The sequence below is a fragment of the Lates calcarifer genome, linkage group LG14 (assembly GCF_001640805.2).
Source record: "Lates calcarifer isolate ASB-BC8 linkage group LG14, TLL_Latcal_v3, whole genome shotgun sequence".
NCBI lineage: Eukaryota > Metazoa > Chordata > Actinopteri > Centropomidae > Lates > Lates calcarifer.
In genome coordinates, this window is record NC_066846.1 from 1,408,288 (window position 1) to 1,432,129 (window position 23,842).

At 39.9% G+C, this 23,842-nt stretch overlaps 1 protein-coding gene across 1 annotated transcript in view; it reads left to right on the forward strand.

Moving 5' to 3' along the window:
* adam19a (ADAM metallopeptidase domain 19a) overlaps positions 1-23,842 on the forward strand; it is a 156,211-nt gene that overhangs the window by 23,514 nt on the left and 108,855 nt on the right. Inside the window, exon 2 of the mRNA XM_018693824.2 lies at positions 1,467-1,546. Within this exon, the coding sequence (XP_018549340.1) occupies positions 1,467-1,546 (80 nt within the window). The remainder of the gene's footprint in view (positions 1-1,466; positions 1,547-23,842) is intronic.

The following is a 23,842-nucleotide window of genomic DNA, read 5'->3' on the forward strand; positions in this document are numbered from 1 at the left end:
ATACACCTATATCATCAGTTCTTCCATCATGTTATAGACCCCACTGACATAATTCCGAGGTACCCAGCAGCCTTGTTTACCAGTTTACTATGGAGATCATTTCCATGTTTCTGTGCCTGGCTTCTCATGAGCTGCTGTAGGCGGGCTGATTGGATCCTCTGTAGCTTCCAAAAGTTGGAGATGGGAGGATACAGTGTTCCAGGGAGCAATAATTAAGAGATACAGTACACATGCTACTACTACTGTCCTTCTGCTGATGGGTTAATAACCATGTTTGTAGTCCCTGGCTGATTATTGATTCACTGTGTTGGCTGTGGGAAGGTAAACTCAGACAATTTGTTCTTGTCATTTCCCAGACATTTCCTGCTGGCTCCCGGCATAGAAACTTTGTTTTTTCTGTTATGAAAAGGATCATTACAAAAGGTTGTTTTGCCATCCTCTTTTTTTCTTGACCTGTGTGTGTGTTTGATTCAAATGCTTGATAAACTGCAGACTGGTCTTTATTAGCCCATTACACTCCAGCCTTATATTGCCTCTTGTTCTGTCTTCCAGATGATATCAGCTAAATGTTTCCCAGAGTTGAAATGAAAGTTGTGAAAACCCCTCTGTCTGTTCTCTTCATTCTTGCTAAAATAAAACTCTGACGCTCCAGAGTTATGTGTGATAGAATATATAGCTGTCTGAACCAATGTTTATAAATCACTCTCTTTTAAATTCAACGTCCTGACAAGTGTTTTTTGTCAATTTCAAGTTAGCTCATGATTCATCTGAGCTAATCTAGTCATCCTGTTGAGATCCTTGCTCAGTGAAAATGGGAGCCTTTATTCCACAGGACTGCACTGGTGCATTGACTCAAATCAAGTTAGTAAGAATGCTGAAACAGAACCTGAGAAAATGTTTATTTTCAGTTTTTAATTAGCTTATATGAAGAGTGAGAATTGGTGACAGGCTGTTGTCATGTGTAGGCATGAGACAACGCTGTAAATTTGACTTGAATGTATATGGGTTTCTTGTTAACGGATAGGCGGTATAGATAATGGATGGATGGATGGATGTATATGGGTTTCTGTGCTCACAGTAACTGAGCTCTTAAGCTCTGAAGCCCACGGGGGCATATACACTCCCTAGTATCATGTTGTCTTTACTTTGCAGTGGTTTAAGTTAGAGATGTGCTGTTTTTTGCAGATAAACTAGAGAATCAGAACTTTTTCGGCAAACACCTCTTGTAAATGTACAGTATGTAAACAGACTATTATTGTAGAATAGTGTATGATTGAGGTAGATTATATTTAATTCATTTTTAGGGCTATGTAGATGAGAAGAAATGACAAAATGGCATTGACCCTGTTGATTTCACTGCTCTTTCTAACCTCTAACCTGTTCCCATCTGTGTTGACCTGCTTACCTACAGTCCATGTAAGCACTCCTACGTCTTATTAATCTCCCTCCTGCTTTGTGTTCTCCAGGGCTGAGGAGGGGAAGGACAGTGACGGCGGAGTGGCTCTCTCAAGGCCGAATCAAGAGGGAGGCTGAGACTTCGACACAGGTCAGATAACTCATCAACCTTTCTTTGGCCTGTGTGTCACAGACGCTGACCCCACCACATCAAAAGCAGCTAAACACTACAACTGTCTTGCATTTGGCCACAGGGTTAACTGTTCGATCAGACTCTTTGATTGACTGTAATGATTAGACCAATATATCTGGCTGGTAACATGAGTAAAAGTCTAACTTACGTTTGTAGACCCAAGAGCCTGCAGTGCTTATTACATCTTACAAGATTAAAGTGTTGTACAAACCTAGCCACACACACATTTTTATTCCTATTGCCAGAGCCTCACCAGTGGTGGGACCTAAGATATGAAGGTCCTGGGGGCATAAACAGTGTTTATCGCTACACTAAAGTGTGTCTTGTTAATATAATAATGACACAAATTTCTAATCACACCATCTCTTAGAACGTCTGTGGTTTGGTTGCTTAAATGTTTAATTATCACAGACGACCTTTGTTGCAAGATTCTTTTTTCCCAGCCCACCTTTGTCACAGTCTGGTTTTATTGCTGAATGGAGGGAATCTGTTCTTGTGGTTCTGTACTTGTATCCTAAGGGGACACTTGACTCTGGTGTGATTATTGATATGGAAGCTTTTTATTGCCCTCATTTTCAACCCACAGACCACCCCACCCTCCACAGTCTCCTCATTGGTCTACACACAGTTGCGGGTGCACACAAAAGCTGTACATACACACCTGCACATTCAGTTGGGAGGACAAGGACATAAACGACTCTGTGCCCTTTAGAAAATGATGAGAGGGGTTCTTCACCAGCGTTGCTAATTCACCAGTAGACAAAAGAACAAGCAGTTTTAACTTAGATCGGTATAATCCAAACACAAAGGACATTTACAATGGAAGGTTTAGTTTGTAAAACTGTCTTTGAAAAGTTCCATATCAGGTGGAGTGCAGCAGCACCTTTGAAATGGTAAAGTAAGGTGTAGCTGCTTCAGTGTGGAGGTGTAGTACTGAGAGTGACAAACAAAAAAGCAGCAGTGATGGCAACAGAAACAAAACAGGTTGCATGGTATAAACAACAACATGCAGTCAGTATGTGTTTGTTTTTTCAATTTGGTTTCTGAGGGTCAAAATTGGGCTTACCTAAAACTTATGACACCACACGATAATTGAAAAAAATATCATAACAATTAGGCTTCTGTCGATGTCTGATCAGACTGACTGTTGACATTTGAAACAGGGGCTGATTGTTTTTCCCTGCTAGATGCAGGTTTATGGTATTTTCTGTGGGCAGGGTTGAGTTGACTTGGGTATTCCAGGTCGTGGGAGGAGATTAAAGGTGCTGGCCTGGGTGTGCAAACTGAGAATCCTCACAGTTTGGAAGAGGTTGTGTCAGAGCCTGACAGAGGAGGCTCCAATGCTCTGGTACCTCCTGCCTACTGACAGGAGGGTGAAGAGGCTGCGGCTGGGTGGGTGGAGGTCCATAGTGATGCTGGGCCTTGCGGGCGCACCGTGCTTCATTGGTGTGTTGTGTGAAGGTACAGTTGGCATACCACACAGTGATGCAGGTGGTCAGGATGCTCTCATTGGGCCCTCTGAACAACATGGTGAGGACAGAAGGAGTGAGACTCACCTTCTTCAGTTGATGTAGGATGTGGAGGCACTGCTGTGCCTTCTTGAAGAGTGCTGTCACGCATGTGGTCTAGGTCCTTTCTGCACTCCCAGGAACCTTGTGTTGCTGACCCACTCCACAGTGGTGCTATCAATGGTCATTGGTGTGTGGTCAGTACATGTCTTTCTGAAGTCACTGATAACCTCCCTCACTTTCATTGTGTTTAGGTAAAGGTTGTTGATCTCACACCATGCCTGCAGTAGCTCCACCTCTTCTCTGTAAGTTGATTGTTGCTGGTGAGGCCCACCACCGCTGTGGCATCAGCAAACTGGATGGAGGGCAGATGTTACTGTGTCCTCAATGTAGTGGTAAGCAAAGTGAAATGGGGTTGAATTTAATCACTCTGATATTAAGACAACTGGTTTGAATTAACAAACTGATTGGTGAAAATTCTTACTATCCACAGACCTCTCTCATAGGACAAGCTTCTGCTCCCTAATAGTTGAAACATCTCTAAAGCATCTGAAACAGATGCACAGATGGGTAGCTGCTTTAAAAGCTCATGTCCAGGGCTGAGGGACTGGCAACTTGTTATATCCGTGATATCTGTTATTGTTGACATGGAGTTGGCTGGCCTTGTCCAGCTAAGCATGGAAACATGGCTTAGTGCCTTGCTGTACAGATGCCCCTGTTTGGCCTAATGGTTGCCTGGCAAGAAAGGAAAAGTTTGGGTGGGTTTGGAAGGGGTGAGAGGAAAAGAGAGATCGCAGCCAAAGCTTGAGGCATCACACCCCGAGAGCAGTCTTATCAAGGGCCTCTGTTTAACAAGACAACAAGAAGTAAAACATTTTCATTCTCTTTAATTCTTAATTTTATGAAAAGAACTAAGGCTGAGAGAAAAAAGTGGTTTTAATACATTTTAGGATCATTGATCCGTAAATATTGAATAATATTTAGTAGATCATTTTTACCACAGAAAATCAAGGTTTTATTAAGATCCTTCACTGTCAAACATCAGAGCTAGTTATTGCCTTATCTGGCTATGAATGGAGAAATCTCTGTCTGTCTGCTCATCCAATTGACTTCCTACTTAGCAGGTGTATTGAAGAGGACCCAAGGAATTGCAGTGTCGCCTGTGAAGTGCTTTGAATCAACTGTTGTTGAGAAAATCGACAGACAGAGACTCTCATGCGTTCTCTTTGTTTTATGATGTCCCTGCAGTTTGACTGACATTGCACTAGTTTGACTAAAGAGGGCCAATGACCCAAATTTATGTTGTTGTGAAAAGATGAGAAGCAGTCCAAGAACTTTGCTTGGATAAAATAGTTTTAAAAGGGCACAAAAAACAAAAGCTTATGAGAGTTGAACCTTTGGGCGCTGACAGTGAGCCGCAGCATCCCTGGTTTCAGTTGAGAACATCTGCCCACTGTCAGATAAAACTATAAAATGTCCAAAATTTAAACAACAACAACAACAACAAAAACCACAGATAAATAAAGGAGGCTTTTTTTTAAGGTTTAGCCTTGAATTAGCCTAGAGGTAGAAATCTGTCCAGATCATTTTGTATCTGACAGTTTGTAGTTGTGTAATTGTGTGCACATGCTGTTCTACAGTTCAGTAGACGATTATAAAAGACACTGATACAACAAAAGGACTTTAGATAATTAGATTAATCTGGGCTTTTGTTTAAAACCTGTCTGGTTGTGTTACAGCTCATAATCCTGCCCTATCAGACTCATATTTTACATTGTGAAGCAGATTTGCTCTGTCCCTAGAATCCCTTCAATAAAGTGAGCCAGAGTGAGTTGGCAAAACTAATAGAATAAAACCCTCTAATTATCCTTATAGGGAACACAAGTTAATAAATTCATGGTTACAGCCTTTATAGTTTTTGAAAAGAGAAGTTTTCCTTTGTTTTTTTTAGTTGAATTCCATTTCATAATTGCTGTCCTAACACAGGAAGGATAGCGAAATGACTGGAACTCTGGGTTGAAGCACAATCCTCAAGGTGTCTAAGTATAGCAGCACGTCAGACCTTTGTCAATTTATTCTCATTTTCCTTGTGATGATTTGCTGACAGGCTCAGGCCAGCTCCCCCGACGGGTACCATGTAATTGACGTGATCACTGGAGGCGTCTGACTGCCTCTTGTGCATCTTAATGTTTACAATAATGAGAAAGTGGAGCCCTGCTGAGAAACATCATGCAGAATGATTCAGACCCATACATTCATCTGCATACCAGCCCTCATGCTAACCAGCATGCTAACGAGTGAATATTGATGCTTGACTGGCCGGTGCCAGCATTAGAGGATATGAAGAGGGTTAGTGTCAGTACAGGTGAGATCAATGGGATTAGAAAGCAACGAGAAAGCAAGGTTGAGGATTAAAGGTGGTTGATGGCACATTTCTAAGACATCTCCATGATAAGAATGTTTTGTGACAACTACACAACGGCATTATGTCTTAGATAATGGCTTAGATGAGGGTCTGAATTTAAAATATTCTGCCTTTTTGAAACATGTTCTAGCACCATGCACCATAGATGTATGTATGGTCAAAGGGTCATCCAGATTGTGTTGTCCCTAGGGCAGGTTAAAAGGCTCAGTATGCTTGAAACAAACTAGTCTGTACGATCATGTCTAAAGCCATACCTGTTCTTAATGACCATAGTCAGAGGTGAGGTAAAAAGCCTGCCAGCATAGTGGCTTGCATCACATTGCCTCCCTGATCTTTGTTCAAGAGTTCCCTGTCTTTTTTGGCCTTGTTGGCTTGACACAATGTATCCTACAAGTGGAAATAACAGTGCTCACTTTCAGACAATGTCTCCTCAAAGGCGTTCACGATACTGCACTTGGTACTCATAAAAAGTGACTGAAGTAGCCAAGTGAGGCTGCTTCCACACCTCTGCACACCCTGGCCAATTACTGTGTGAAGTGGGTGTGATTGTCAGATTGTCAGTTAAATGATCTGACAAGCACTCTTGACAGGTGTGTTCTGACTAAGACTGACATTGTATGAAATTTACAGCCCCTCATTCAGTTCAATGGGACCTTTATACTGAGACAGTGATGCAAAAGGTTCTGGTAAAAACACAGAGAGTGGTATGGTGAACAAGTGAAGCTCAGGTTTTGCTGCAACACAATAAGATGGCATCTGGCAGTTCACACTGGCAAGTCAGTTATGTGCACATTTCTGGTAGATTACTTTGTAATGCGAACAGGGTAGTTCTTCAACAAAGGTCTTGGTTGTAAAATCATGTCTCATGATGTTGAAACTGCAGTGCAGTAACTGAACATTTAAAAAGCCTTCAAACTCATGGATTCATTAGTTAAACTGAAATTCTCAGATCCCATTTTCTCCCATTTTCACCATTTGTGGTTTTAACAGTGTTGCCATTGATATCTGATATCGTGTATGTATGTATTCAAAGTTTGTGTCTGGGTCTATTTTGGAGAATATCCAGCCTGTAAGAGTTGTTGCTCAAGGATACTTGAGGGAATGAGCTGTGCCCCTCCAGTTGGGTTCAATTTTACTAATTGCATGTCCAGAAAGAAAATCACCAAAAATGTGTGACAGAGTCATTAAGTGGACATCTGTTATGGTAGCATTCACCTTTTTTCATACCGTCACCTTTTCATTTTTTCCTACACAGCAGAAGCTGCACAGTGTCAGAGGTTTCGTCTGTCACCATTTGTTGCTGAAGCTTTATACTCTGTCTTATGTCCTTCAATTATTTGTCAGGGGAGTTCAAAGACTTACTGTGGCCTCTGTCCTCCTGTGCCTCATTTTTTTATCCTCCAGTCCTCTCAGAGCTCCATGGTGTCTTCCCACCTACCCCACATCTTTATTTTCTGTCTCTCTAGTGATTAGATTATCTCTCACCTCATGAGCATGCTGGAGATGGCAATGACATTCACACTGGCAAGAGTACACATATGGATCCAGGCCTGGTGCAGGCACTGTGAGGAGGGGAGGAGTAGCCTTTATGCAGAGGAGCTTTTGCATGCACATCAGACAGTTAAACTGATGATACTCACTGGGATTCAGCTGATATGATTTTAGAAAGCTGCCCATTCAAACCAAAGCAAATTAAAATCCAAGAAAGAAATAGTTTTTCTTTGAATCAATTAAAGCTAAAGGCGCCCATTAGACAACTGGGTTAGTATTGATTATTTCATGGTTGAAATATGTCACCAATCAGTTAGCATTATTTTTATTGTATTTCCCTGGCCTGAATCCAGCCAAATATACAGACAAACATCCTCCATTGAAACATTTGTAAGGGAGGTTTTAAGGCACTCTGAGCATTCAAATGAAGCTGGATGAATTTTCATAGGAAAGGCATGTTGCAAAGACCCAAGGCCACCTAAAGAGTCAAGTGTCAAGGGAGATGGCAGAGTTTTGGGAGTGTATGTGCATGCATTTATAAATGTTTAATATTTGTTTCAGTAAACATTCATTCGACCCTGCATGCCCTTTCTCTATCTTTGAATTTTTAACCAATATTATTCAAGAAAGTCATCTGACCTACATGCGACATTTACTGCAGCTTCACATTCCTACAGGAAAAAGAAATGGATTTTGAATGTTTATGTTTTTGGCCACAAGTTATCAAAATGCATATTTGCCTCATACAAAGTGAAATATACAGACATTTGTTCTCAGTAGGTGGTTGTGAAGTGATGGTGATGATTTTGGACGATTACTCTATGTCACCTCAGTTGTCGCTGCTGAGACATTTGTATGTTCAACCTCTTGCTCATGTATAAATTAACCCCTTTATCAGACAAATTATGAAGTTGCTGCCACAAACATGTGACTCCGATACATTACATGCCTGTTCACCAGCCAAATCTCAACACCTTTACTTTCCACTAAATAAAAGTCACATTGCTTCCTGCATTGGATATAAGTCATGCATTGCTTAATTCTTCAATATGAATGTAATTCTACTGGTCTGATTATAGCTATAAATATATATAATATTTAATTTAGCCTGTTATCAAGTTACACATGGAATTAACATTAATTAAAGATGGCTGATGTGATCTGCTAACGGCAGCGATTGTCATTTAAACCAGTGAGAGCTACAGTGAGCACTGGCCAAAAATGAGAGTGCATAATTGCTCTTTGCTAATGATAATTAGTGTTGTAGCTTAGTGAATGTGTGCCCTTTGCAAACTCAGTGTCTGAACTTGGAGTCACTTAAGGTGTGTACATTCAGACTATAATTTTCAGTTTAATATGGAGTGGAATGCTTGCACTGTGGTGGACGACTGTCTGCGCAGTGACTCTAGTTTTTGCCAAGGATTACATATGCCCTGATTGGCCCTGATATTTAGGATTGGTTCAGGACACTTCCAAGTTATTGCAACAAAAACTGATCCTAATTTCCACTTCTGTGCTGAATGACCCTTGTTTTTGTGTTGGGACCTCCACTGCACCAATGGGGGGCTGTGTTTTTCAACCAATGTTAATGTCTGTCTGAGCCTGGCCTGTGTCTGCTGTGGAGTATCTAATACAACAGGATATTAAAAAATATTAACTGTCAGTGTATCTACAATGGCCAATTTACTGTTTATTGACTGAAATATCTCAGCAAATTCATAGACCTTTTATTTATTATTTTATTAACATTGATGCTAGTTAATCAAAGCATTTTGTAAAGAAAAGATCAAATACATTAGTTTGCTGTTAGTTATACTGAGTTTGCTTCCCAACCTTTCCATTTCTTTCCCTGAACAAACAGAGTTAAACCAAGCTGTCTTAGTTGTGGCATTGTGTAAACTAGTGTCACAGAGTGACAGTGGAGGTGAGCTGAAGGCAGAGATAAAGAACATAAATGTCTCTAAGATGTTGCTGTAATTCAGGACTGCTATCCCACAGTTCACCAGCCTTTGAACCCAACTGGACTGACAGTAAGTGTTGCCTCAGGCACTCACCTAAGATGCTAGTGAGATAGAAACAGGTGAGAGAGGGTGAGTTAATGGGAGGTTTTTCTGCTACACAAAAAGACAAAAGATCTGTCAAAACCTTAAAAATGTTAAAATTAATTTGATACATTTTAGAATCAAAGGTCTTTAATTGTTAAAATGCTGCCTAAATTGTTTTTTTAATCAAACTTTTAAGATATTAAATGGTTTGTTTTAAGATTAACAACATTTTTGTTCTTTTTCATTTGATTCTTTGATCAAACCTGACTTGTAAAACATTACTTGTCAAGGCATCAGAGCTACAAAGAAAACTTGCCTTTTTACGAGCAGAATCAAAATGTGAGAATTTCCCCAGTGTGCAAACACGCTCAGGTGAAAACAAAAGCAGGCTAACATCAGTGTGTAGACAGAACCAGATGACATGTTTGCTTGTTGTGAATGCTGTTCATCATATTGTCCTGGTCCGCTGCTGACAGGAAGGAGCCGTGCTACAGTCTGTTCATTGCTGCTATGTTTGCTTTTTCTGTCTTCCTTTGTGTACATCTGGCATTTGTACGCTCTCCTGCTTTTCCGCTCCATGTGTGTGTGTCGAGCGAAGTCAGCAATAAGCTGCCATCTGTATTCCTGCCAAGCCCACCTTCCCACTGCTGCATGGTTTGGGTTTCAGCTCCGAGCGATATGTTTGAATTGATACTTAGAGCTGATAAATGTATACACTTCAAATGGGCAAAAATACGATTCCCTCTAGAATGTATGTCATATATGGTGGTGAAGCTTTTGCAACAGCTGTGTTCTACAGCCTGATCACATGGGACCAGGGCTAAAATGTTACCATGGTCACAAGTCAAAGCCCCCAGGCCCTCATCCCCATCTCCACCTCAATTATAATTTCTGCAAGTTTTAATTAAACAGCGTCCTTTCAAGGAAATTCTTCTAAAATCAGCTCAGAAAATGAACACAACTGACTATAATAATGAATAATGAGCTTTTTCCTATTTTCCTTATAATTTCTCCCAGATGAAATAGTTATTTTCAGGAAACTTCCAAGGAAATGATTAGTTAATTATGGACCCATAAAATAAAGCATTACCAATTTATTTCCTGAACATGAATGTCTAATCAAATCTTTTGCCACACTGCCAGGGATATAATTCTGGTGGAGAAACACTGAATCCCTTTGCATAAAACACTGAGTTTTAAAGGAACTGAAATAAGCCTAATAATATTCAGTTGTAGAAGGCATACTTTTTCAACACCAGTGATTTTGGGGAAGTCGCAGAACAAATACTGACATGACCTCAGTGTTCTCAGTGTCCTCAGTGGTAGCTCCAACCCTCAATGGGACATTTAAAGTGTGCAGATACAATTTGAAGCAAGGTTTTCACTTTATTCTCATTATTTTGACTGCTGTTTATTAGCCAGTGGATGTGTTCCTTGCCTGATTGAACAGATGTCTGCCGTCACAACATGCACCGACAGTGTGAGACGGTGCATACTTGAACTCGCAGATTGTTGAAGTCAGCAGAAATTCCAGCTGTTTCCCTTTTTTCCCCCCATCAGCAACATCTCCTTTTTTTGCTCTTTATCTTAATACATTAATGGGTCACTTCACACACCTGCAGTACGATGGAGGTAAGGCATTTCATTTGTGGTGCTCACAGCATTGAGAAATAAAAAAATCAGCAGCAATTGTTCCAGTGAAAACTACTGACATGGTCTGCAGACAACTCATACAACTCAGGGTTACTACAAATATTTTGCCCACACCAAAACATATTTGACTCCTCTAGACTTGTCTTCCCTGTAGTTTGCATGGTGACATGAAAATGCCAAACATTTTCTGGTTTCAGCTTCTCACATTTGAAGAGCTGTTTTCTGTTTTATATCACTGCACAATGATTATCTTTTGTTTTTTGGACTTTTGGTTGGACAAAAAAACCTAAGTAAAGTTGGGACAGCCCTTCTTGTACTGCATACTTTCATGCCACTTCTCCATTTGACTTGGACTCTGAGATCTCAGATCTTATCTGCCAGCCATTAGTGTTGGATCTCACCAGTGTGTTTGTGTCTGACCTGGAGCAAATCACTGAAGCCAGGTTTCAACATCTGGTACAAAGCCCTCTCAAGAAAATGGAGGTGTAATGTTTGGGTGTCCACATACTTTTGACATTGGATTAGGAGCTCCATAATGTTTAATCTTTCACCACATCACCTATTTTTTGGTCATACATCTCATTCAAACTAATAATGCAAACATTTAAGTACAGCAGCTCCTGTGAGGACTGCCAGGTACGTGTGTGTGTGAGGGGGTGTTGGTGGGGGGTGGTGGTGTAAAAAGGTAGGTGAGGACAAAAGCAGAGGAGTGAAAGTGTCAACAGTGAGCTTTCAACATGTTCTCTTGCACCCTCCTTTCCTCTCTCTGTATCATCCAAGGTCAGACTGCAGTGTCAGCGGAGTGGAGGCAGCGGGATGTGTGTGTCATGCAGTGTGTGAGCATGTATGTTTGCTTCTTCCTCCCATAAATCCAGAAGTTGTCCCAACCTTTGCATTCTGAAAAGCAAACAAAATTGCAAATGTCATTTCTGCATGCAAATCCAAGCTGTCAGTCTTAATTTGAAACATTGCAGCACAATAAAGTAGGCTGTGTGGGGGTGGAAGAGCACTGGAAAATATTCAGGGGGAGGAATTACATTTCTAGACAAAAAAAAGAGAGCGAGAGAGAGAGAGAGAGAGAGCGAGAGAGAGAGATAGAGAGAAAGAAAAGTCTGCAGCACTTCAAAGCACCAGATTGTGTTATACAAATCTAAATTCATTTACTGCTCATGTCAGGGAGAGTGGACTGTTGTTTGATTTTCGGTAGCTTAAAGCTTTTGAAGAACCTTGGACAACAATGGAAGATGAGGATTTTTAAAAGGCAGACAGCAACTCTTCACTGTACAGTTTGATAGAAAGGATTCCTGCTTTTGGTTGAATAAGACAGCAGATAATTGATTACTGTGTATCAATTCATGCTATATGAAAGTATTCAATATTGCTAGAGGAAATGTCAAGAATATATTATCATCTTATTATGAATATGTGTGCAGCTGTAGCACTGCAATAAAAGGTAAATTATAGTTGGGGCTTTATCAAATATTAATTTCCCTGAAATATCCAATTTAAAATGCAAGTGTGTTTTTCTATATTATTGAGCTGCACATCTTGAATTAAGGTACAGTCTTAGTTATAATAATGCCCCAGGGAAGTAAATATGGAATATGTAACAGTAGACACTGATTCACACTGGGAGCTGTGGAGCACAAATTCAACTGTCTCTGCATTATTTGTGAGATCTTGTAATTTAGACTAATCCTCCAGTTTCAGTGGCTGTGTAGAAAGTAGCCAAAGTAGAATAATGCTTCTCACCAATTGCATCCCCTTTTCTCAGCACAGAGCTGCTGTTATGAGCCAAGGTCAAAAAACAAACCTCTCAAAATGTTTTCTCATTGTTTTATGAAGCAATTTTGTGTCTTTCAGCTCGCATTTTCTCTTTTCTGGCTTGTCACTTGTTTTGATTCAGTCTCACTGCTCTCATTAACTTGGTTTCCAGTCGCAAGCAACTGTTATAAACCCACAGTCCACTACCTGCCCAGCACCAACAGTTTGCTTCATCCATATTAACTTTATAAGGCCATAATATATCAACTGTGTTATATACGGTTTCCTCTTTTTATTCTTCTTTCTTCTTCTTTTCTCAGTAGATTGTTTGAAGGCGTTACGTTGCTCAAATTCTGTGCTGCCTTTATCAAGTCTTGATCGTGACTGCAGTGGAAAACAATAAAAATACCTTGAGAGTGTTGCATTAAATGGATAATTGATAACTTTTTGCAACACCACTCCAGGACCAGCAAAGTGACTATGCCAACAGGTCCTCTTTTGTTGCATTTTGAATGTGAATGTGTCCTGCCACAACATTAACACCACCTGCCTAATATTGTGTAGGTCCCCCTCACGCTGACGAAACAACTCAAGACCTGTTGTGGCATTGTCACAGGACCTCTGGGGGTGTCCTGTGGTGTCTGGGCACCAGGACATTGGCAAAGGATTCTTTGGGTCCTGTTGCTTCTTCTCACAGATGCTGGATCAGATTAGGATCTGGGATTTCAGTTCTTGCCATGTGGTGTGGGCATTGTCCTGCTGGTCGGTGTATTTGGGGGAAGAACAGACAAAGCAGGGTGTGTCACGAACCAAAAGAAATTCAAACAGAAGATCAAAGGGAGAAGACAACACTGTGCTGCCTGCACTGTTAGATTGACAGCTGATCAAAATACAAAACCAGCATGGTTTTAAGTAGTTAAATTTATTTTGATTCCACAGATGATCACTTCAACTATTGCTGTGTTTGTTGTTGCTTTTCCTTGCCAAATGTCGCTGAGACTCTTAGTAGTCTTGAATACACATTTTCTGTCACTCAAAGTTTAAAATTTTATGGCATGGACAAACTGCATTAAAGAAACTGAAATGGAATTGACCCCCAGTGTTTCCCTTCACCAACTGGTAGAGACACAGCTGTGCTGAAACTCTGTTTGTTTTCCTGCCTGATTGACAATGAGTTGTTAAGCAATGCAGGGACTGCTCATCTCTCGTGTACATCTGGTTCCTTCCCCATATGACTATTGTTGAGAAATAAATTGGCAAACCATCTCCACTAAACCTCCATCTGGACTAAAACACATGACACCAGTGGCCAGAGGCACAAATGATTCAGTGATAAAAAAACTGACAGTTTACTTTTCAGTCAAAAGCTCTGCCAGTGTTCCCTATGCATTGGTGTTTTGTCCTGTGGGTGGTGCTAGGTGAAAGGCAGTGGGGTAATTAGATTAAAAAAAAAGGTTTATATGGTTTGTTGGGAGGATGAGTGTGCTCAACAAATTGTATGATAATAATAATTAGATATTAGATGGGATTCAGTCAGTGGAGGTCATGACTGTCTATAGCAGATTTTATACTGCTACAACCCAGTCTGCAACAGCAAATATATTGTTAGGAGATGTAACTGATGGTTTGATTGTTTGCAAAAACACAGCCCACTCAATTTGAATGAGGCCACTTCATTGATGCAGTGGGGTCATCTGGCAAAAAAGTTGAGCCTCACTTAACATTGAAGTGTCATCTGCCAGATTACTTTGTAACATGAGCTCTGCATTGCTGCTGTTTACCTGGCAACCATCATGACAAAAGATAGAATGATAGCTTTTCAAGATGTTTTAGTGCCTGATAAGTGTATTGTATGGATCTGTCATCCAAACTGAACTTGGCTCCTATTTCTTCATCTTACCGGTACCTAAAGCAGCATATCCCCACCAACACAGCCCCTTGTGTTGTTTCAATACAGGGCTGTCTCTGGTCTAAATACCCCCTATCACTGCCTGACACCCTCCAGCCCACCCCGCCTCCCCACCCCCTCCCTGATGGCAGAATCCACAAGGGGGGATTGACACTTTTTGTGATGTTCTGAAACTGACAATCTGACAAGCACACCCACTTCACACAGTAATTGGCCAGGTGTGTGGAGGAGTGAAAGTGGGTTTGAAGTTTTCTCTGAAGTGCTTTTTGTCATTCTTCAAACATCTCCTCTCCATGATGACAGCCTTTTCACTCTTTAGATGTGTTCGGACAATGCATTATATAGTCTAGTTCACTTTGAGCATACTGAATCCAATGTTCAATTTGTAGCTCTTTGATCTGTTTGCTTAATGGTGCCATTGCATAAAAGGTGAGGAATCATTTTCTGGAAACTACAAATATCTTTGTAAAATTTCATGTATGTTTACTAATAATAAACATTATAAGGCCATATTTTTGCTCAATCAATACCCTTTTGTGACAAAATGAATATAGGCCATGGTCCTTGGAGTGAGTTAAGAGTCATCCATCTACACAATGCTCATCAGTAAATCTGACAGCGACAGATGCATTTCAGAAATGACATGTAATTTTACACTGTTTTCACTGTCATCTAGTACCAAACATTTGTCACCAGTTGTGTATCAGATGAAAGATTGTAGACCTCTCCAACAGTGCATAGAAAAATACATTATTCACTCTTTTCATCCTGTGGTCTGGTCATGAGTTTAGGAACAACACAGTTTTCTTGCAGGAGTCCAATTGCAACTGAATGTGTCCAAAAATCCTCCCATGATGTTTTTTTAAACATTGAGATCATATCGTCTAAATCCCTTGTGCTTGTTCATCTTGCTGGAGGTTGGGCTTGTGGGTCTGATTCTCAGAAGAGATGCTGTAAAAGAGATCAGTGATTCTCAAAATTGGGTCCAGAGGGCTCCTGGGGGGGAACTCAAACAACCTGATGAATAGTTTCATTCAGCTCTAACTGAATTCTCTAGAAAAATTAGACGCTGTGTAAGATTGACTGTTGTAATCATACTGTAGATTTTACTCTCTGCTCAACTCTAGATGGTAACATCTAATGTCAGCCATGGGCCTGAATTGTTTTTTTTCCGTCAATATCCTCAGTAATGATTATGTGATTATGGAGTACCCCATGGGTCAATCCTTGGTCCTGTCCAGAATATTTTCTCAAGTGGAAAAAATGAATTAAGGGTTGCGGTTCTGTTCTTTATGATTTGCATTGTGCTGTATTAAGCTTTGTAGCAGCATATTAAGTAGGCATATGTTGATCAGGATTGTTAGAGCTACTATGCAACACCAATTTAATATCAATAGAAAATGCAAATAAATAGCAAATTTAATCCATATTACAGATTGTCATATTCTATTAGACCTTAACAGCAGTTTTGTTTCTTTTATCTTAACAATTCTAGACAGTTGGTCCACATGCTGAACCAGAACAGCTTAAAAATTAACATTATATTACAAACAAGACTTTGAGATTCCTCATAAACAAAGAGGAAATGTATCAGACAGGAAACATCATAGTTGTTGTTGTGCTATTGACACCATCTATCCACCTGGTATTTCTGACAGCCATCTAGTTTCATCATGGTCTATTTTGTTGTAAAAATGTTTTCCATATGGTAAGAACCAGCTGCTCAAACTGGAAAACTAGAGAGAGTATTTTGGAATTTGCTTTGGATATGTCAAAAAAAAAACAACAAAAAAAAAAAAACAACCCTAGCCTGTCTCTGAGTAAACTCTCAAGCTGAACATCTAAGCCAACATTATCTGAAGTTCTCAAAGTAAATGAAAAGCTTGAACTTGTACTGTTTCTTTACAGCTGAACAAACTGTTTTGTTAAGTCTTTGTCATTAGGTAAATATAGCCAGTAACGTGTCCCTCTGATCAAAAAGAAGAATGTGTTAGGTACATCTAAATATAGCATGCCAAAGTAAAGGTATGACTTCAAGGTCTTTCACTAAGCTTTTAACAATCATGGCTAGTTATTTTGCTAGTGCTTATGTTCCCTCATAAATTGAAGCCAGCTCACAGGATAAAAGGATTTACAATTTATATATAATGAAGTGTTTTGGGTGGAGAAGGATAGGGGGAGAGAGACATTAACAGATGTACCATGGCAGTAAAAGAGAGCATGGTTAGATCCGTTGGGAGTCTTGTTTTGATCGCAGCAGGGTCTGCTTTCTGAATGGCATGGAGGGAGAGTCTACAGCTGTGCTGTTCCAATAGGAAGCTCTTTTGATCAGGCTCTCTTTAGAATACAGAGACATCTTCGACAATGAGCAGGGAGATGTCAGTCTGCTGGGGTTTAGGGATATTTCAAGAGGCACAAATGGGATATGTCTTGTTTTCAAAGGAAATTTTTAGTTTGAATAGTGAGCAGTGCGCTTTTAGCAGATGCCAACACGCACCCAAAGACATAGTGAATGACACTAACATACCAGAACACAAAACACACACAAACAAAAAATACTTCTTTGTTGCATTCATCATGACAACCGATAGAAATCAGATCTCTTTTCTCAGGATAAGCGCCGTCCTAAACAATCTGTATTGTCCTTCAAGATAAAGGTGCAGGCTGCTCATGAACAAATAGGCAGCACATTAAAACACTGTCAACAACAAGAGTCAAATTTATGATGATCCCTCTTCTTTACCGTTTGGATGAGATTTCTTGGTGATATCACAAAATAGTTATTGCCTTAAAACAGTCCATGTCCATTGGTCATGTATGACAAATCTGCAACAGCAAGCACATAATAATGTAAAAATATGCAGCCCAGTAGGGCTCCAGGATTATTTGTATTGAAAATGCAATTTCATTTCTAAATGCCAACGATTCTTCCACATAAGGACATCAGCTGTATAAAAAAAAGTGCTCCTGCTTTCTTCCTCAACAAATGACAATGCGTTGTTACACCACATGCTGCAGAGCAGTAGAAACCTGCAGTAAGGAAAATACACCTAGTGAAAGGAAAATTAGAAATGAATGACAGTGTATTGTCATCTTACACACAGAAAAATACTTGTTGGTTGCATAAGTAAGAGAGGACAAGAGACAAATTTAGTTTTTGTTTAGTTTTTATGTTCTGAGATTCATGAAGCTGTTGCATTTGCTGTCCAAAGTTGATGTGCTGGTCCTATATCAGGCACCATCATATTTTTTGTTGCATTTCCTTCTTTATCAGGTAAATTACTGCAGTAAATTTAAAGAAAATTCTGAGCAAAAAAGCAAGAATTGTGCAGGCCTACTGCCCACATTACATCATTTTAAATCATCATAATGAGAAAATATTTACATTGTCTGAAAAGTGTTCACTGCAAATTCAGATGTCCATTCTGAAAACATTTTCTCTACAATGCCTCTGGCATCTAAAGCATAATTTCCTGGCTTTGTTCCAAATACAAAACACTTGGTTAAGAAAGATATAGGTCTTACAAAAGTAAAGAGATGATGGGATGTAGGATGCTTTGACCCAGGACAGGATATTGTAGGAAAAACAAACCCAGCTGCCAGGAGTCCAAAATCTGAAAGTGGACTGTGGAAATGACCCAAAAGTGGATAAATACACATTCTAAGACCCAGTCTGAAAAGAAGCCAAGAATAGTGAGATGCAATCTGAATCATCAAACCTGATCCAAAATGTGGTTTATCCACAAGTATGATCACTGTCTTGATTATATTCAGAGGCAATGTTCTTGTGAGTGACAGAAGCACTACAATTATGTTCCACACAGGACTTGAAGGGAGGTGGTCAGGGTGGAGGGTGGGAGTATGGATTGCAGGACTGTAACATCAATGCCTCTATGTTGCATGCTACATTGGTTCTCTGAAATAATCTGTGTTAAACCAGAACAGGATCTTTCCCTAACCTTAACTGAGTGCTGTGAGAGTCTAAACAGACTATTAGCTGCCATTATATTGCAAGATACAGTAACACATTTCTTAATTATGTTATAGAACACAATTTGGCCAGGATTATGTTAGAGGAAACACATCCACCCCAACCTCTATCCAGCATCCCTGTTGTAGCCATCCCACTTCACATCCATGCAGACAGAGGTAGCTGAAGTGCTTTTATGCTTGGGAATAGGACATAATGTGTAATGACAAGACATCACTGGTGTGTGTGGCCCTTTAGAACATCTCGCTTACTGGATTGGAAAAGACGTTGCCAGTGTAGTTAATTCTAGGAAGAATTTGATTTTCTCCTATGCATATTTGCCTAAGTATGTTAATGTAGAAATGTATTTTGTAGGAGACAAGGTTGCATTAAGTGATAATACAACAAGCAGTCTTGACTTCCAATGTTGGAGCACTGCTAACAGAGAGTGTGAGACTTACTCAGTAAACGGCTTTTTGGTGAAGAGAGAAAGTTCCCAGGACTTGAAAATAAGAGTTGAACAGAAGGGAGATCTCTCATGTCCCTTTTCCAAGAAGTCAGCCAACTGCACAGAGCTCAGAGTCTGTCACACCAGGGTCCTTCCTGCTTCCAAATTCTGCTCCCTAGTCACTTTCCTTAAAATTAAGAGACACTTGGAGCGCACATGGATTAGAATTTACAGATAGCCTGCACTGACTCTGGTCTGATAATCCTGTCATGTCACATTTGGGCTCACTTATATCGACCGAGCCTGGGTTTTCTCCCAGTCACTCAGTGAGAACTGGAAGCAGAGATCAGACAACATGAGCACTCAACAGATGTGAAAAGGATTGTGATTCTTTTCAAATGTCTTGTTAGCAGCCAGAAATTATGCACTGATCTGCTCCTCATCCAGAGTACTGCAGATGGTCCAGTGCTACATCTTAATTCAAGCCATATTTTTGGACTGCATTGTTTGAAAATGAAATGGAGAGCCCCCTAAGGTCTTTTGTATGATAGGAAATTGATTGCCATTGGTATTGTGTGGCTGGCTGTAACTGTAGAATGCAGAATTGGAGGGAAAAAAGAGGTAAAGGTAAGGAAGAGTGATGTGAATGCTGGCCCTTGTTAGAGCAAACTGAGGTAGAGGTAATTACAATCGGCCTCTCTTTCCACAGAATGGATTAGATAAAGATTGATACCGTAATAGTGCTTTCATTTCAATTTCATTACAACAGTCTTTGCCTTTGTGTGGTGTGTGTGTGTGTGTGTGTGCAAAGTCTGCTTGTGGCTGTTTGGAAATTATTTTGTGTATGAATTGTCTGATGTGGGGAACGGGGGTCTGCATATGGAAGTGTGTGGATCAGTAAATTGTTTCATGGTGAAGCTTGGTGAAAGGGAAGCAGTAGAGAATCTATCATAACGATGAAATGAGGTGGGAAGAGATATGGAAGCAGCACATTTGGCTGGAAGTCTGTGAGAAACGAATAACACTGTATTTAATTTTGGGACGATACTCTGTCAAAGCCGGAGTCAGTGACAGAAAGTTGGATGCGGGTCGACTCCTCTCTGTATTCACATGGGCTGGAAGTGGGGGAGGGTGGAACTTGCTGAGTGTAGGTCATCCACTGGCCCATATGTGCTCCATTATGCATGTATTTCATATTTAACACAGTCAAAGGCACTTTGACCGTATTTCATTATTGACACAGAATGTACATTTTCAGCTTTGTGTCTGTGTGTTAATACTGTATAGTTTTGTATGTGTGGAAATGCTACACAGTGTACCAAGTTCCAAATGCATGATGTTGATTTAATTGATTATAAACATCCTGGCATGTGCAGATGAAAGCCTAGCTGGAAGAACTGACATTAGAAGTCATGTTTAACGCTAATCCGACAGAAACCATGAGGAACAAGCCAAGAAACAGCACCTTGATCATTGCTGGTGACTTAAATCATGTAAATTTAGACTATTAGACTGTTTTTCTGAAATTCTACCAGCATGTCAACAAGAGGAGAAAATGTACAAAATGCATACAAGCACCCCCCAGCCCACCTGGACATTCAGACTGTTACAGCTTTCATCAGGAAGTGTATTGATGATGTCACTAAAACTGCTACCAGAGGCCATCATGCCGTGCTTTGTGAGGCTAGCCGTGTAGCAGCCCTGTAGCCAGCACTCCCAAATGGAAAAAAACAACGCTTTGTCAGGGAACTACTGACTTCAGCCCAGATTTGTAAATTACCAGTTTAGAACTATATAGTAATTGCGTAGAACTTGAAATTACACAAACTTAGCAGCACCTTAGCCAGTGTTTGCATGGTGTGAGACGCCTGTCCATATGTAAGCTTTTTAAAGTCAACTTTTCTCCTTTAAACCAATTTTGCTTTGCATGTGTATGAGAAGTTTGTCAGAGGCATTTAAAGTCAGTTTTCTGTATCTGTAATAGATACAGATGACTACAATAAACAAAATTGCTCAGAGCTCATGCTTGGAGAATTGATGTGTTTGGATTGATAAGAAGTTATGAAAATAAATTAATCATGAATAATATATGCTAGGCACCAATGCTTAAACCACTTGACCCTAATACAGTAGTCTGTTATATTACTGATAAAATGGCATTTGTTCTAGGTATTCTTGGTTAAAGCTGTACCTGCAGACCACTACATAGTATAGATTCATTTGCAGCTGATTGCTCTTAAATAAATCCCTTGTATTGTTTGCATTGCTGTGTAGACCTGTGAAACCTGACCCCCCCTCCAACAGCCTAATGCTGGTCTGTGATTAATGCCCTGCCACAGTCTAAGGCAGGCTTGTAAATACTGTGCCTTGGTTGGCAATAAAACTACACAACTGTATTTTGCAGTGGGAGAAGCAACTTTTCCCACAGCTCTGAATTTGCCTGAAGGGGGCTAGGTAGTCACAAGGCTACTATCAAAAGCTAAATTAGTGTTAACAAGCTAAAAACTGTGACTCAGTTTAGGCTCATGACAATGAGTATGCACAACATGCAGATCAAGTTTTTCTATTGAGTTGTTGAGTAATTATTGCTTATACACTGCCCTTCAGCCAGGACATCAATTAATGAGCAGTGCAGCCATTGTGTGTATGTGGCTTTGGTTCAAGGTAGGCCATACATGAGTGTGCAAAGAAGCAATAATTGTATCCTTTTATAGAGACATCCTTATTTTGAAATGGCAGCTCAGGTTCTTTTCAAGGCCCAGTTTGTAGTACAGCTACACGAATGATGCCCATAGAGCTGTGGAACAGTAGTATGGTAATTAACTCCAGCTATGTAAGATTTCGGACTGATGACTGATGGCTAATGAAGTAACATTTGGTTGATGTGACACAAGTTAAACAACAGTAATTATGAGACATCTTTTAGTGTGTCAGTAATGTAAAAACCACAGTGAAACTTCAGAAACCCAGTGAAGTAATGAAGGCTATTTTCAGTGTCCAGAGGTCCAAAAGTAAAAGGCCTGTTCATTTTCCGTCTAGACAGTGGTCTGTGACTGACATTTGGAGCAGTCCCAAGGGTTGGATGGTAACAAAGCTCTCCTGGTTGAATTATCAGTACAAGATATGATCATTTGAGTTAGCAAATAATTCATCCTGGTTGAGCTTTGATGTACCATATTTGCCACAGTACATTCAGTGCTTTTCTGTGTAGTGAGGGACTAGTTGGGGATATATATATATATATATATATATATATATACACATACATATAGCAGATGCCCCAACTTTCGGTTTTATCCCCCAAAAATGGTAGCTTATCAATCAAAACTTTTGGCTCAATTAAAATATGTGTGAGTGAGTGATTTTTGCCCCATTTGCTCCTTTTATAGTACAAAAGATGATGAACTGAATTAGAAAAGTACTGGTTAATTTACAAATCAAAAGAACAAGACTGTAGACACAAATCACAAAGAAGGAACCAACAATCCCAAAGAAATGTCTAGTCTCTGAGCTTGCTTCTATTGTGCCAGGAAGGTAAAAAGGTATATTAATCTGATAAAACATTCAATAGTTTAATTCACTGTCAGATTCTGGCTTAAATTTTGATGAATTCAGCAACTGTTTGTCAGTGATGAAGCATCCTGAATTCTATAGTTTTTCTGCAGTCTGATAGCTTCATCTCATAGCAGTGGTAGCTGAGGCTATAGTACCATGTATTAGATCTATGTGCTTATCACACTGACAGAACAAACATGACTCTTAAAGATGAAGTTTAGAGTAACTGTTGCAGGATGTACAGATGTACTCCAGACAATGACATCATGCTGATGTCATTTGCCATTTTCACCACACATACAGGACACTGCTGTCAAGCTTTGAATTTCAATCAGACAACATTGCTCTTAATAGACAGCTCAATCTGTTCTAGCAGCTGTACTAACAATGAACTCAAAAAACAAATGGTTTAGATTTCACATGGCAACATTATTAGCAAGCAAGAAACAAGAAACATGAGCAGTCAGACAGGCTGGAGTCAAACCCAGAGATTAGTCAGATTTATTTGCTCATCAAAATCATCCATCAGACTGGCTTCCTGGTTCAACTCTGAACCACAACACTTGCCATAGACAGTTTTCTTCTTTAGTGAAGAGAATTTGGGTTTGGGCCTGGGGAGTTTGCATGTTCTCTCTGTGCCTGCGTGGGTTCTCTCTGGGTAGTCTGGCTTCCTCAGACAGTCCAAAGACATGCAGCTTGGGTTAATTGATAGCTCTAAATTGGATGGATGGATGGAATCTTGCTAATGTAAAATTAGTAAGACGTAGTAGAGCTGGTTCATAAACGTACTATGAGAATGATAAGTGTGTTTAGCTGTGTGTTATTGTCATTCATGTGGCTGGAGGTTAATGAGGTGTTACATATTTAATAACCACCATGATTAGCCATATGTGGAAGCACAATGGATCACTGAATCCCAAGTGAGTTGGAAAAGGGTTTTTAAAGAAGCCTACTACAAATGAACAATCAACATTTCAGATTTTATTTTCCACTGCCTTCATCCACTCACACTTGCAGTGTGTTCATATGTATATATATGTATGAAAAACAAAAAGTTTTTTACTGTTTGTCTGTCTTTACCAATTGTAGTTATTTTAAGGCACTGATTATGATTTTTTAGGACAGCCCTTTAATCCTGAAGTAGAATTGAAGTAATGATCAGAGGGAGCTGATAGTGCCACCAAAGCAATAGTGGTAAGAAAGCCATCATTTAGCATGCAGTGTAAGAACAAGAAAGTACCTGCCAAGAATAGAAGAAGGAAAATCAGTCGGTTTAACTAAAGTGAAAGTGAAAACTGAAAATCCCCCCATTAAGACTTTTAATGGGTGGATTTTGGATGGACTTTTACATTTCAGCTACTACTACCTCATCTTTGGGGACTACAGCAAAGGTGATGTAGTATCTCAGAGTACTGACTTTCAATTTCCAATTACCTGAAACAGAAATACCACAGATGTTATTAACTTCAAACTATCTGCATAATAA